Source organism: Eleginops maclovinus, chromosome 15, assembly GCF_036324505.1.
Source record: "Eleginops maclovinus isolate JMC-PN-2008 ecotype Puerto Natales chromosome 15, JC_Emac_rtc_rv5, whole genome shotgun sequence".
Taxonomy (NCBI): domain Eukaryota; kingdom Metazoa; phylum Chordata; class Actinopteri; order Perciformes; family Eleginopidae; genus Eleginops; species Eleginops maclovinus.
In genome coordinates, this window is record NC_086363.1 from 14215992 (window position 1) to 14229851 (window position 13860).

General features: G+C 40.8%; 1 protein-coding gene across 2 annotated transcripts in view; it reads left to right on the forward strand.

Annotated features, from left to right (window-relative positions):
• The window catches only part of LOC134876682 (kelch-like protein 29), a 191683-nt gene that overhangs the window by 171643 nt on the left and 6180 nt on the right, over positions 1 to 13860 (forward strand). For both annotated transcript variants that reach the window (XM_063901738.1, XM_063901737.1), the window contains exon 13: positions 4996 to 5189. In XM_063901738.1, the coding sequence (XP_063757808.1) occupies positions 4996 to 5189 (194 nt within the window). The remainder of the gene's footprint in view (positions 1 to 4995; positions 5190 to 13860) is intronic.

Consider the following 13860-nt stretch of genomic DNA (forward strand, 5'->3'; position numbering starts at 1 on the left):
TGCACTCTTCAGCCACTTAATGGATCTTTTTGTCAGCATTGAGGTGTATGGAGCCTGAGTGGTTTTGTTATCAGAGTGAGGCGTCTTTTCTTTCTTCCATCTTACTCGCCACTCTCGTTTCTCATTATATATATGCTGTAGTTTGTATCTCAGGGGAAATGGATACGTGTCAGTATCTCGGAGACTGGCAGCCCATCCATTATAGCTTATCACGTATGTGTGTTTGTGTGTGAAAGAGTGAGGCAGAGATGTGTGGAAAAAAAACGTGGCTCATGATCCACACTACCCTGCAGGTACCCATATTAGTGAATTGGCTGTGACGCCCGGGGCGCCTTGTCCATGGTGAGATTGCATCATCCGTGTGTTTTGGGGAGTGAGAGATAGACAGCTATGAACTATGTAGGTCATGTTCGAAAGATGGAGGATATGTGGTCAGCTTCAAGAGACGGAGATCAGTCAATAATGTGCAGTGTTTTCCTATGATCAACTCTTTGAGTCATCAAATGCAACAAAAGTAAGACATTCGACTTCCTATATACATTATATCTCACTAATAAATTCATATTTCTCCTGTGTTCAACTGCAGGTTCACTAAAAATAGAGAGAGAAAAAAAGATGGCACACACACAAGGCTCTCAGACGTGTAATGCCACCTAGCAAATCCAATAGAATGCTTCATAACAGCATGTAACTGCATCTATTCATTTTTATGCTCTCTGACTCAGATGTGCGTTTCCTAGTAAATTATAAATGTAAGTGCCACATATGTAAGTGCCACAGGCGCATTATCTGCACATGCTCCACATTCGCACATCTGTGATGACATCATCACCTGGAGATATAAGGAAAGCCCACGTCCAGAGATGATTTTTAGACCAACAGCTTGCTGCAAAGATGCAGGCTATAAGCAACCTCAAAGAAGGTAAATCTATATAATGTACTTTCAAAGAGACATCAATGAAAATATATAGCTAGCTCAGCGGATCTCCTCCACCATGTCATCCTGGAGTTAAATTTTCCTGATGGCAAGCCCAGTGTCCTCTGGGTTTTGCCTTGGTTACCTCGACAAAAAGGAAACAACAATATAGCAGAAAGTTATCTCTGTGGAAAACAAAAGCTTATGATACACTTTTAGTTCAGTTGTTCAGCATGAAACTACCTTTATTCAGGCATATTACCAGAACCGCATTTGCCTTAAATATGAGGTGCAATAATTGCTGACTGATTTGTGGGTTTTAGGACTCATATCTGCAGCCCTCTATCACTTTGGAGGATAAAGCTGGCCGTATTATGGTTTAACTTTTTCAACAAAAAACATATTTAGACCAAAAGTATTCATTCATTGTTATACTTATAACAAGGGTGTTACCTGTGCCAATAAACCAATCAAATTTAGTCAAGACAGAAATGGCATGAGACTTGATGGTTCGGATCTTTGATGACTTTTAACCACTTTAAAACCACTGTAAAACATAGAATAGATACGACAAAAATAAAGTAGATATGTAATACATGCTGTTATTTGCTTAAACCAACTATTTAATTCATTGAATTATTCATGCTGAGGCAAACTAAACCAGCCAGCCATTACCGACAAATGTGTGCTATATGTGTGAATATGTCATTCAGATAATGCACAGTCCATCCCCACCTTAGTATTTAAAACCTGTTATTTGTTATGCGGCATACTTTAGGTTGCAGATTGGGATATTAACGTTGGATCTAATTCTTCATTTGCGGTATAGAGAGCATATAAACAGGATGGGGGGTGGTAAACCTGTCTGCTGTCCACATAAAGAAACATGGCAGGTGTGATTGTACATTTCATCTTCACCTGTCACACATTCTGGTTTGTATCCATACAGGTCAGTGGAGAACAAAGACCACAGAAATGTTAGCTTGTCCTCTTTTTCCAACATAATCATATTGCCTGGGTAGCTTTTACACCTGGCTGACATGGAATTATAACTCTTATTTGTTGACTTGTCAGTCGCAGTGGGTGTTGGGAGAATTAACATGTTTATCTTTATCCAGATTACAGAACATAGAGAGATGCCATGTAGTTGAAAGAATGGCCTCTTTCTTTCATTCATAATCTCTGTCTCATCTTCCTATCTGTTGTTTTCCTGTCTCTCTTCGTACACAAAAGACACAATCCTACATTGTCTGCTCTGTTGTAACCCGGCAGCCGCATTTTTCGAGATGATTGTCCCTGCGTGATGAAACAAGCCCTGTCAGGAGCTACAGCCGATTACATGGCAACATGCAGTGATCACTTTGTGTAAAAACACTTTAGAAAAAAAGCAATCGATGCAGTGCAACATGTTGATGGATAAACTCCAACAGTGACATTGAAAAATCTCTGTCTGCCTTTGCTGTCTGACGGAGAGATTCAGAGTTAAGAGGAGAGATGTAGGCTTTGTAATGAACACAGTGATTTTTTGCTCTCCCCCTCTCTTTCTATTTTCTCTTCTGCCTTGGAGATATAATCAAACCATATACACCCGCACTGTGAATCTTTTTAGTTTCAGTCCTAATGTCACGGTTCGCATTAAATGCTTGATGGTGGATCACACGTGTAATGAATCCAATCAGATTTGTGACCTCTGAGACTCTCTGAGACGCTGAGTTTTTCTGACCTGCACATGTTAGTCTTGATGAGAACTCCTGACCTTTTGACTAAATTACAGCTGTGCCATGTTAACACTAATGGCCCTTTACAATTATTTCTTGATCGGCACTCTCAGATGGGCCCAATATCATCCAACCAAGTTAGAATTATAGTGGTTGTTTTGCCTGACAGATGTCTGTTTTGTCTCTTTCGTTTTCTCCCCGCTTTGAAGTGGGTGGGAATGTGTTGGGGAAAAAAACAACCACTAACCTTTCAGAATCTAGAAAGTCAAGCGACAACCTTTGGGATTTTGAAATAGAATGGCCACTTGAGGCTGGAGCAAAAGGGAGTTGAGCTCCATAGACCCCTAAGTTAAAATGCCCAATTTTAAAGCAAAAAAATCATGTTTACAGCCCGGTACCAAAGAACGTGGGAAAGATGTGTGAATTTCCCAAATGAAGACTACTGTACCGGATGGGAATTGTAATGTTAATTAACTATTTGAATACTATTTTGAAAGCCTTAAAGTAAGCATTATTAGGGGCTTGACCACTTCAGGTGGCAGGTGTTGTCATCACAGGTACTGCTAAACGCTTGCTGTCTGGTGGCATATATTCTAATGTAAGAATTTTTTTTTTTTAAACAGCACGACAATACATCTCTCAGAATTCCTACGTAACTTTAACAGTAAGAATGTGAATTGTGTTTTTAAGATCTTTTTTCATCATCATGACCAGCTGTTTGCAGTAGTCTTATCGGGTTTTTTCCATCCCCTAATCAGCTTCACTCAGCAGTGTGTGACCCTTAAATTTATGAACCTCCCCCGAAGTGGTCCAAGGGGTAATTACATCTGCCAGAGAATGAGACACGTTTTAGTCCTTCTATCTCAGCAGGGCTCAGTTACTCAACCTGATGCTAGTGTGTGTATGTGTGCTTCTCTGCGTGTGTGTCCTTGTTTAAACAGTGCTAATTGGCACTCTGGAGTGTTTCGAGTCCACCTCTCCCAGAGTGTCTTGTGCCGCCACTTTATCAGACTGCCAGTCGATTTTAAATCCATCCCCTCAGCGGGTGTTGCCATGAACATTATCAGAACCCCAAAAGAGAATTTCCCCAAGGGCTATTTCACTTGCTCCTCTCACACTCCTATCTAACGGCCTTCGCACAGGAAGGTGGAGGCAAACAGAGCTTCCAGGCATCTTTTGAAATTGCATCAGTAAAGCATCCGTAGTCTGAAAAAAAATCTTTGCACACCTAAGCTTTTGACGAGTACATCAAATGAGAAAATAGACACCTGTGGGCTCCCTTAAACTACACAAAACGGTCATTGCTTCCAATGAAGCCTTAAATGGCTTTCAAGTGAAAGAATGGGAATCTACTTTTGAGCAGTAAGTGTTTGATTTGTGAGGTTTGTTCTCCTGGGGGACCTTGGCCACAGTTTTTGTTTAATGTAAAGGTGTTTTTCTTTTATATCAAGACACAACCTTGATTAACAAAAGTTTGCTTTAGTCTAAATTAATGTGTGTTTTAATCACAGATCCCGGATACGTTTGTGGCTCTTTAATGAGGCCTTCTCAAGCTGGAAAGCTGTCAGAGCGGCTGCTTTGATCAGTGGCCCATGCACACAGGATTACACTGCTAACACGCTACGCTAATGGAGCCACGGGGCAAAAACACACACATACATACAAGCCTCTAAACACACACACACCAACACAAATGTAATAAATATATATAGAAACACACACTCAACCTTTAACAAGGGCACAGTGGCGTAAGCCGGTGTCTTGTTGTGATGCAGCCCATTATGTCAGGCCCTTTCATCTGTTTGTGGCGGTTTGGGTCGGCTGAGTTCTAGGCTCGCCGCTAAAGTCTCTGCCAAAGAGGGCTCAGAGAGAAAGGTCCAAAGCTCGGCGCTGACACACAGCCCAACTCTAGAGACTAATGGTTTGTAGCTCCCAACATATGTTGCTTTGTGTAATTGCTTTAATTGCTGTCATTGTACGTAATGGTTGGTCTTTTTCATCTTCCCTGGTGGTATAGTCATTCTGCTAATTATATCTGTCGGCCCCGCAGCCAAAATGAGAGTTTCACAGCCATTTCAGAGCAGTGGAAACTTTTCAATCTGTAGTTTCTGTATACTATCGATGTTTGTGTGGATGTAAATTACTGAGAGTGTGTTAGAATAGTTTATGAATCGTTAGAGTTTAGATAATTTAGAAACTCCCCATCGTGAATCTGTTTAATGGAACTGGGGATAAGTTCAAACCTTGACCGGCTTTTCCTTCCGATTTATTTCCCTGTGGTTTTTAATTTGTATTCATTCAAGGTTGAAATGATCATTTTGGTCTTACAAAAACAGGAAATCTCTTTTTCTATCACTCCAGGTACGACACCATCACCAACCAGTGGGAGACAGTTTCTCCTCTGCCAAAGCCGGTCCATTCTGCAGCAGCCACGGTGTGCGGAGGGAAGGTCTACGTGTTTGGAGGTGTGAACGAGGCCGGGCGCTCCGCGGGGGTCCTCCAGTCCTACGTACCGCAGAGCAACACCTGGAGCTTCATTGAATCCCCCATGATAGGTAAGACAGGTGACAACACCCATCGTTTTTTATCTATAAATGTGGTTTCACACACATTCTTTCACACACAATCTTCAACAGGAGACGTGTTGCCATTGTTGCCTCACCTTTTGTGTTATATCATAGCTGTTGCTTCCTTTTAAACGAGGTTGATATTCCCAAATGTGTGGTTTCTCTTTCCTTATTATGCCTCTGCATTTCCCTATTTGAAAGGGAATTAACCACACCAGTGGAAGAAAACCCATGAATATTAATGTTTGCTTTTTAATAGTAATGTTACACTGAGAAAGGCACACACTGCAGTATTACTGTACTTTATATGCATGCTTTCCTCTAATCCTTGGTCATTGACTTATCTTGTTAGAGAGTCTTTGGGCCTCCATTATGGTTCCCAGGGTTGCCTAGCAACAGTGTTTTCACAAATATACCCACTTGAATATCTTCCATATCATGTGCTTGGCTTTTCCTGTCAAAACTATGGAATACAGATGGCTATTTGAAGAAATACGGTTGATGACTTAATGAGGCTGAATAATTAACACATAATTCAGTGGTCAGTGTGACCTTTTTTCTTATCATTATTTCCTTCCTACTCTATATTTTCCATTACTCCCTTGTTATTGCTCTATCAGTTTAATGAGAAGAACATAGTTTGCTGCAATGTTTTTGACCTCACTGTAGTTATTCACCGCAAAAACCTGCAGCCACGTTCCAGTCAGAGCCACCAGGGTCCTGTAAAGGACGCAGCATCAGAAGAAACACTTATAGTTAGCTGCCATAACTCCAAGGTAGCAGGAAAAACATAAAGAGTACAACCCTGCACGACTCAAAACACTGACAGATGTGTTCCCACTGCAAAGATCTTATCAACAGGCGGGGTTTTTCATACATTCCTTTGAAAGGTGCGGGGCCGCAGGGATGATTGCTATTGATTTGAACACATCCTGTGAGTCCTTTCGTTTAACATTTGGTTCTGGACCACTTTTACACACAAACACACACCACACGTGGAGTGTAATGCCCATCCCACAAAAATGCTTTCCTTTGAAAAACTAGATTGATACCCCTGCTGTCTGTCGGCAGACAGCCTTAAGGCTAAGGGTTACAGTTTAGCCTTGAGGCCTAAAATATGAGGAAATAGCCAGTCTGACTCCAAATTGTCCTTTTTTGTCTTACCCCCCCCCCCCCCCCCCCCCCCATTGACTTAACAAAGAAATATAACCTATGATAAGATAAGATAATGCTAGTGGGGCCTTGCACTTAATGGCTACATATGATCCTGGTATCGATCTTCTTAAGTAACTCTCCACCAGAGCAGTGCAAATTTCCCAAAATGTCAAAACCATCAATTTAAAGCAGCAGCAGGAATTCATATTTTTGAAGCAAAAACGTCTATTTTAAAGAACATGTTGATACATTTTACACACATATAGAAATGATGTATTTCATGCCAGATCATCCAATTTGAAATGTTGGCAAGTTGCATAACCTCTGAGGATAGAGCTATCTGGATGCATGTTTACACTTTTTTTTTTTCTAAATGAAACTCAAATGGCGGCGTACTGTTGCTGCAGGCAATTTGGGCTGAGAAGAGAAACACTGGGTCATGAATGTATTTGAATTCAACTGTTTCCTGACAGAGTGGATCATTAAAGCACTAGAGCAGCGGCACTTCCCTCAGCAATGATGCCCAGTTACTCTCTCTCCGTTATTAGAGCCTTTTCAGAGACACACTACTGCGAGCGTAACTCTGATTATGTAATGCTGGTGTTTGGGGCAAGAGCTGAATGGTATTACTGGGCAGGAAGAGAAGCTGGCAGAGGAAAAATGAGAGCAAAGTCTGTCGAGTAACACACACATGCACGCAGATATGCAGACACAAACAGCCTCTACTTACCTCTTATCAACTATACATCCCCCAGGGGCACAGGTACACGGCGCATGACTTATGTAACGAGCCAGGGGGCTACTCTGTGTGTGTGCATGCATTCTGTTTGTCTATTAGTGTGTGTATGTGTGTTAAGGAAAGTCACAGACAGACAGACCGTCATCTGTCAGGGTGTAGATGAGCCTGTGTCTGACAGCTAGCGAGCTGGGGGATAATGGACAGGTTTAGTGCTTCCTGTGAAATTGGGCCGGCAATGATTTTAGTGAGCCGGTGGGGAGCGCTTCTCGATCAACCCTCTGCCTCCCACCATCGCTCTGCCTCTCTAATCTCCCTGTTCATCTCCCCTCTCTCTCACCCCCCTCCTCCTGTCTCACAGCCTCTCCCTCCGTACGCCTCCCCCCCACGGTCTCTCGCGGTCTCTCAGCACTGTCTTATCGACTGACACAAATACAGCTGTGTGTGTGTGTGTGTGTGTGTGTGTGTGTATGTGTGTGTGTGGGTGTGTGTGTGTGTGTGTGTGTGTGTGTGTGTGTGTGTGTGTGTGTGTGTGTGTGTGTGTGTGTGTGTGTGTGTGTGTGTGTGTGTGTTTTCCCTCTGCATGGACCATCTCCCGCATGAACTGCAAATGGGTTTCACAAACACTTATCAGGACTGACTTCCCATCTCTTGCAGAGTGAAAAATTATATCCCTTGTGCCAAAAATAGTCCCCTGAAAAAGTCCATGGAGATGCGTGGTGTCTATGTATCCTCCTTTGTCTTCAATTTCTACTGAGCAACATATGTTCAGAATCATGGGATGGTAATTGAGCCCCCTCGCATGCAGTCATCAATTTATGAAACCTTGTGGCCTTCGTTGAAAGGTCAGTTCAACCAAACAACATCAAGGCCAAGGTCTCTGAGATCTCTGCCTACACCTCGGCACAATGGAGGTGAGAGGAACTTTGTTTGCGCATTGAAAAATGACATTCCCTGAAAAGTCCTGGGTGATTCAGCCATGCTTTACAGACTGCGACACCCAGTGTAGCAGTGAGGTGCGAGCACATATTCTCATATTTTCCAGATATTACGTTTTTCAACTCTTCCTTATCAATTTACATCTTCTTTAAGAACTATTTCCAAGTCTTTTAATCTTTATCTTGTCAAACATATTAAAACATTTGCATTTGATTGCGGATCAGTTAGCATTTAACTTATAGCCATCCACTTGCCTTTTAACAATTTTCAAGGCATCAGAACTCAATTTTAATTTGTTCAATACTCAAGGTTATAACCAAGTACTTAAAAAAACATGGCTAACATGAGTAGACCTTTGGTAATGTTTTCATAGCATACCTAAATGCACATCTGACTCTGAACACGGTGGCGCAGAAAAGTCATAAATGATGCGACCCCTTTCTGGGCTTTTGTCCTCTGCTTATTAATAAATGTCTACTAAAGAAAACGGCCCCAACAAAAACTGTTCACAGCGTGTTCTGCAGAGTAATTAGGGCACTTATTCCATAATACTGAATAATGAATGAGATCTTGCCGATTATTATTATTTTTTTGTCCCATAATATCATGGTGAAAGCAGATATTAAAGCAACAGAGAACTCTCAGACATTTCTCTATGACATCACATATTTATGAAAAATAAATGAGCAATATCAAAGTTTGGCTTTTATTTGACTCTCCTATTCAGTGTGGGCTCTGGTTTGATCAGATTTGACTGACAGTAACTAAACATCTCACCAGCAGTCAGATTCAAAGGACTCTAAATTAATGTTATGAAGAGAAGCACAGCGTTTTTTTGGAATGAGAGATTCAAAGGCTTTGTTGTCATCATATGTCATTCTCAGGCTCTTCCAACAACATCATGTACAATATATTTAAGACATTAAAGAAATAAAATAGGGCAATTAAATCAGTGCAAGTGACACATTAGTGCAAATAAAATGTGAGAATAAATGAACATGTAAAATCTAATGTTATGAAAGAATGTATCATCAAGTACTGTTCATTAAAAGATGGATAAATGTACGACTATAAAACGGAAGAATTAAGATCTACTCAAGGGGTGTTCAAACTACGACCCGGGCCAACTGCGGCCTGTGGTCAATTTTTGTATTGGCCCGCAGCAAATTCTAGAAGTTTAATGTAATACGGAACCACGCCTGAAACTTGTGTTTGCCTTGTATTGTACTCCTTAAATATATATGTAAAAATACATGACACAGTATACATGTGTTAATAAGCCCAATTTTCAAATACATTCAGTCAATTAAAGTTTAATACATTTTCTATCAAATCTTAGTTGATTAAAAGAAGCCCAATACATTGTAAGCTTGAAATATTTCCCCTTATTATAAGCAATCTGAGGATTTTTTTTAAGAGGTGAGCTGCCAACACTTTTTGTAATAAATGAAACCCTGGAGAGCTGTGATGCAGGCTGTTGGTTTTCTTAAAGCATATTCAAGCATCAAGCACCATTTACCTACATTTGATTGATTTTGCTAGCCTTTAACTTAACTTATGAGGCAATATAACTCACCTCTAGTGAGGGGCCCAGCCCTTTGTGTGTTCTTCTACAGTATATGTGGCCCCCAGTGAAAGAGGTATGGCCACCACTGACCAACCCACCTAAATCCAATCAAAAGATTACAATTAAAAAGACAGATGTATACATATTGTCAAAAAATTACCAAAAGTATGCTTCACCTACTCCTCATACTAAAAAGCTTCTGTTGAAAAAAGTTCCAAGGGACTTTAGGAAACTATCCGCGTAGTCACAGACCCTCAGGTGTAAGTGAGAAAATATGTTTTATATTTTGGGTACCAGATATTTAAAAAATCCCCTTGCTATCGCACATCCTCTCAGGCATATTTAGAGAGAAACACACACACACACCATATTTCCTCTCCCCGGCCCTCTCCAGTATTCCGCCGGCGTTCCTCCCCCTGCTGACAGACGGGTCTCCATCGACTGGTGGACGGCGGGGACCTGAGAGCAGAGGCGCCGCGCCCAGACTGCTCTATCGGGAAATTGACAGCAGAACAACTACTCACGCAAATGACGTGTCAGCCAAATGAGCACGGCAGGTTGAGAGCGCCATTATGGAGGTGGAGCATGTACGAGTTGAGCGTGACTGAGCGCGAGACGTGGAAAAGATGTAGTGTTTCCATAGCTACACCCCCCCCCCCCCCCCCGCAATCGTCCCCTATCATACTTAATTAAAGCAAATCATCCTCTTTTGCTCTCTGCGGTTTTTGGCCCGTCATTTCAAAGGCTGCTCTTATTCTCCTCACACCGCATAAAAGGACGTTGTGTGATAAAGGAAAAAGTTTTTGCTGCTCCAATTACCTTATTGTAATCTTATCTAAGCGTCTGGCAGCAGGAACTGAAGCTTCTTTGTCCTATTTCCTCCATCTACTATGTGCTCTCTGGTGGGACGCAGGAAGCCGGAGAGAGGACACCCAGTACCACATCCTCCATCTTTCCAAGGAGAATGACTTGTGTATGCCTTGTTTATTGTTCTTTCTCCGCCTATGACTGACTGCACATTACCATGTCTCTGTTACGCTTTGTGGTGACGACTGCTGTTTGTCGAGTCTTATCAGGAACTCTACAGTGGAGTATTCTAATTCCTCCTGTGTGTGTGTGTGTGTGTGTGTGTGTGTGTGTGTGTGTGTGTGTGTGTGTGTGTGTGTGTGTGTGTGTGTGTGTGTGTGTGTGTGTGTGTGTGTGTGTGTGTGTGTGTGTGTGTGTGTGTGTGTGTGTGTGTGTGTGTGTGTGTGTGTGTGTGTGTGTGTGTGTGTTATCTCTGCGGTAGTGTTCAGCTTTATTCAATCAGATATCTGCTGTGCTGCAGGAACCAGGTAGGAAAAGGGTTAAATTGGGCAGGGTTTGTCCAGCATGTTGGCCAAAGCTCTTTCCTCATCAGCCTTGCAAAGCTTTAACAATGAATATCTTTACAAAACACTGAAATGCGTGCTCAGCGCATAGAAAACGCAGCTTCATATCAGATCTAAACTAACAAAAGGACAGCAGTCAGTGGTAGAGATGTTTTGACTTCATGTTTGGCAACTCACTTCAGCTTTTCAACCCCCCATTGTTGCAGGACTTGATGATAGTGGCTCCCTGTTGGTAAAATTAATCATATAGGATGTTAAAAAAAATATCAGCACAAACAACATAGTATATGGTTTGTCAAAAATATCAGAAACAAAATTGTATAGTATATCGGAAATATCAGAAATAACATTGTTCTGTATTAGTAAAAAAAAAAACATTTCATGTATGTCGAAAACATGAAAAAAATGCATAATTTCAATTAGAAGAAAATGGCACACAAGAATGTCAAAAAAGTTTGAAAAACTAAATGGTATGGTATAACGGAAATATGAAGAAGAACGGCATGAGAAACATTGGCAGTATATTATGTCGAAAATATGATTTAAAAGTATATACAATATATAATATAGTATGTAAAAAAGTTTGAAAAGGGCGCAGATTATAGTATAGTAATAGTGTTGAAAAATTCAGAGACGATCAATCTCTACATGTTTGGCAGCCGTTCTATTCCAGTGTCTGTTGAATTCCAACACAGACAAATGTTGTTAGTAGTTTATAGAATACATTTTACTCAAACACGTACCTATAAATAGTAAAACCAGAGAAACTGATAATGCTGCAGTGGTGTCTTAAATTTGTTCAGAGCTGTCGTATAGCAGGCCAGATTCATCAGAAAAAACAACTTGGTATAGCATGTCTAAATCATAGTATTGTATGTCGAAACAAAGTCATAGTAAGTAAAATACAGGCCAAAAACAAATTAACACCATAGTGTAGTCTGTAAAAAATATTCAAAAGAAAATCATAGAAGAATTGAACAGAAAAGCAAAGTGTAAAGTGTAGTTTCATGAAGGTCAGTACATACATAATGACTGATATAAAAAGCTAAGCTATATACAGTATGAAGTGTATTTTTGGGTTTAAACGATATAAACATTGGAATAAAACGTGAATACCCTTTAAAGCTGGTGTACACAGACAGAATAATACAGACACTTCAGACAGAAAAAAACATGAATACATCTCAGACAGTTATTGACCCTTTTATAAAGTCTAAGAATACATTTGAGTACACTTTATAGATAAAGGAGCTTGGACATTTCTTGACATAAAACCTTAAAGAGCCCAACCTTTTATTCAATGGATGTAGGGCAATAGAAAGGTGTTTGTTCAGACAGCACCTGCAAATTTCATCGTGTGTGTGTGTGCAATTTTACTTGTTTGCTGTCCTTGACCCCAGCCTGAGGGGTCCCAGATTCGGTGACTAAGCTGTTTTATCAGAGTGTGCGAGGCTGCGTCAGCCCCTGTTGCCCTGCAGGCACGTCTGTACTTCTATCAGCGCAGCCGTGTTAAACCTTGTTTTGCTGTCTCCCTCTCCCTTCCCTTTATTCATGTTTTATGTTTGATGTTGAATGTGGTCAGTTGTGAATTCTTTGCCCAGTGTTTTCTAACATCAGATATGTGAAACCAGACAAAAGTCCATTGTGTCTCCGAGAAAAGCAAGGTTTGTCTATGCGTGTGCCCTCTTTAGTGTAGCTCAGTGTTGTTTAAGGAACAAACACCATGATTTCTGCGGCGTAGGCCAGGGGATGAGAGCAGAAGCTGAGAGATGCTGAACCCCAACAGCAGTCCTTTGAGGCTGGCCAAATGAGAATGAGGTAAACCTTAGGTATACATTCTCCAAGCACTCACACTAAATGAGTACTGCGTGTCCACAGTCGACAAGCAGGAAGCAATGGTAAGAGTTTCTGTGGGTGGAAAGAGAAAAAGGTTTTTCCTTTGAGAGCATCCTGTTATTTTTCTGCCTCAGGCGCTGAGCAGAGAGGAATGAGTGTTCTGTGTTTATGGGACCTAACACAAAACATCATGTACACACGTTTATGCTGGCACACAGACACACACGCTCGGAGACTGGCAGCTGCATATCAATGAGATGGAAAAGGTAAAAGAAGAAAATAAACACGTTGGGCAAAATGTGAGGAGGACCAATCAGTGGCAACTTGTTTCTCAAGGGGCTGAAATTGAAGCTGATGCCTCAGATGGCTGCGGTGGCATTTCAGATTGGATTTCAATGTGCGCAAATGACTGTGCCGTGGTCATGTAAGACATGAAACAACTGCGTTAAGTCATTTAGAGGCTGAAGTTAAGTGGGATTTTTTATTCAGCCATGAAAGCAGCATGGATAGCAACACACTCACTTTAAAGACAGCAGCTACAGTGCATTATGAGAGGATTGATATTGAGTTAGGACTGCACCATAAACATAATGCTTTCTGACGAACCATACCGACAGTCAGAACCATTATAGACGAGACTTGTAATGCATTCTTTACACATCCCAAAAATCATAATAGACAAGGCAGTAATATAAGTTATTTTGCATGTGTCAATTGATTTAAGTACGGATGATTCTATAATATATATATTTATATTATATATGCTAAATATAGCATATTCAGTGTCATGACACTGAATATGCTATATTTAGCATATTCAGTGTCATGACACTGAATTAAATGTGTATCTGCCAGAGGGGGGAAGTATCTAAGTACATTCACTAAACTATTGTACTTAATACAATTTTTGAGATACTTGTACTTTACCTTAGTATTTCCATTTTATGCAACTTTGTACTTCTACTCCACTACAATTCAGAGGTAAAAAGAGTACTTTTACTCCACTACGTTATTTTAATACCTTTAGCTACTTTACAGATTTGGATTCATGATGTG